General features: G+C 39.3%; 1 protein-coding gene across 1 annotated transcript; it reads left to right on the top strand.

Moving 5' to 3' along the window:
• Positions 1-1,139: 1,139 nt before the first annotated feature.
• LOC142068963 (olfactory receptor 10R2-like) lies at positions 1,140-2,090 on the top strand. Its single transcript, XM_075119079.1, has 2 exons — positions 1,140-1,410; positions 1,696-2,090. The coding sequence occupies exons 1-2, from the start codon at positions 1,140-1,142 to the stop codon at positions 2,088-2,090; spliced, it is 666 nt and encodes a 221-aa protein (XP_074975180.1).
• The last annotated feature ends 541 nt before the right edge of the window (positions 2,091-2,631 follow it).

Below are 2,631 nucleotides of genomic sequence, written 5' to 3'. Positions count from 1 at the left end.
GGAATATTTTTGCATCAGAAACTGTCAGTTCATTGAGATCAAAATGTTCCATGGGTACATATTAATTTCTACAAAATTTTGTTTAGGAAAAATGTTATTGTACATATTTTATAAAATAATATCAAATGAAATAAAATATAAAAATAAACTAATATAAAATAAATTTAAATTATCAAATAGATTCAAATAAAATACTACAAATATATAAAATAACATAAGTAATATAAAATAAAAATAGTCAAGAAATAAAATTAAAAATAGATAAATACATTTAAAAAAAGACAAAGTTGGAATGAAAACCAACATGGAAATCATGGAATTGTTGATGAAATGGAAATGTGGGTTCCACACCACTATCATAATATGAAAATAGCAAATTGTATAAAATTAGAAATTGGTAAGGAGAGTTTTTTCTTGCAATAGAGGATAAATGTCTACCTAAAACGGTGGTTTCTAGCTGGATTTTTGTTTGTTTGTTTGTTTGTTTATTTTTAATGAAGTTTGGGTCTCCGTGTAGAGTGTCCCACTGCAGGACAATGAAATATTGTCCTAGGGAACGACAGGTATTTGCCTGTTTAGGATAAAAACTTTCAAAGGGCGCTAATAGCGTTAGACTGTCCATTTCCACTGCAATTCACCTGGAGTTGGCCGCCCAGCCACTGCAGTTCCGAGCCTTATTTGCTTGGTTTGTTTCTTTGTTGTGGCTTCCCCTAAAATATAAAATCCTGACCCGTTTCAGCAGTGGAACTCCAGCCTGTCAAAGGACACTGTTCTGCTTTGATAGACCAGGAAGTGAAATGTATGACTGTTTGAACCAATATCTATCTGTGTTTCTGTATGGTTGTACATGAGACCCATCACCACAATACTTAGGTGCTTGGTGTGATCTGTCCATTTACTACACAGGTTTCCAGAGAGATTCACGTTTTGTTTAACCTGCAGTCTGATCAGATGTGAAATCTATCCCAGGGGTCAAGTGAGATGTTTTTTTCCCCATTTCCCATCCCCTAGCCTCCACTCTCTACTTAGCTATTGTTCAATAGCTAGCTGGGGGACAATGAAAACAATGCTAATGTTTTATTGAGTGACTGTTCTTCATTTATATCCCAGAGTGAATTTCTTTCCCGTACACACAACCTATGATGAATCCAGAACAGGGAAATCAAACGTCCATTGCAGAATTCATCCTCCTGGGATTCGGCACTCTCCCTGAACTGCAAATCCTTCTTTTCCTGCTGTTTCTAGTGATCTACATTACAACCATGGCTGGGAACATCCTCATTGTGGTGCTTATTATGGTTTATCGCCACCTTCACAACCCCATGTACTTCTTCCTTGGGAACTTGTCCTGCCTGGAGACCTGCTACACTTCAACCATCCTGCCCAGCATGCTGGACGGTCTCTTGAGTGGGAACAAAACTATTTCATATAGTGGGTGTCTCACACAGTATTATTTCTTTTCTTCTCTAGTTGTTACAGAATGCCTTCTCTTATCTGTAATGTCATATGATCGGTATTTAGCAATATGCAATCCAATGCACTATGCAGCCCATATGAGTGGCAGGTCTTGCCTCCAGTTTATAGGTTGCTCTTGGACAGGTGGCTTCCTATGTACTGGCATAATAATATTGCCGATATCCCAGTTATCTTTCTGTGGCCCCAATGTTATTGACCATTTCTTTTGTGATCCTATCCCCCTGATAAATCTCTCCTGTAATGATCCTCACCTGATGGAAATGTTGGCTTTCACACTCAGCTTGATTTTCTTACTGGTCCCATTCCTAATTACCTTGATGTCCTACATCTGCATCATTGTGACCATCCTGAGAATCCCTTCCACCAGTGGGAGGCAAAAGGCATTTTCCACCTGCTCCTCCCACCTCATTGTGGTGACCATGTATTATGGAACTCTACTGTTTGCCTATATGTTCCCAACAACCAACACACTGAGAGACTTCAAGAAAGCTGTCTCTGTCATCTACACTATCCTGACTCCCCTGGTCAATCCCCTCATCTACAGCCTGAGAAACAAAGAGGTCAAGGAGGCTCTGAGGAAAGCTAGCAGTAAATTCATGTTTGGACGACACTAACCCATCAATTTCCATAGTTTAAAATAAAATAGACATACCATAGGCTGGTTTAGTGCCTGAACTGAAGCCTGGTATAGTCCAAGGTCGTGTTTCCATTAGCTCATTAGGCTTCCTGTCAGACTCTTACAGAGTCACAGCCATACGAGAAAGTGGAGACAGATAGGTCCTTAAAAAATGGGGTCACAGGTTTTAAGAGGTCTATGTAAGATACCACAGGTGAGTACTACCGAGCTGGTGGGAGATTGGAACTTGTGGCTGCTCTAAGTTCAGACAATGAGGGGCGATTGTGCTCAGTGAGAGGGTGCAGGGATAATGGCCTCACTTGGAATGCTGAACATCCATTCCTTGTACGGTGAGAGACTTTCATAAACACACACACACACATAAAAATACATGATTCCTTCATTATACAAATATGCAGTTGAAACATCACCATGGAATGCTAATGTTAGGAAATTGTATCATTAAATTGTGTTTCTTATAGTGTATTTCATCCCCAGGATTCCTTCAAAAAGAGTAGAAAAGCAAAAGGAAACCTTCT

The sequence above is a fragment of the Caretta caretta genome, chromosome 14 (genome assembly GCF_965140235.1).
Source record: "Caretta caretta isolate rCarCar2 chromosome 14, rCarCar1.hap1, whole genome shotgun sequence".
Classification (NCBI taxonomy): domain Eukaryota; kingdom Metazoa; phylum Chordata; order Testudines; family Cheloniidae; genus Caretta; species Caretta caretta.
Note: the sequence above shows the minus strand (reverse complement) of the source record. Positions and strands in the feature narration are given on the sequence as shown.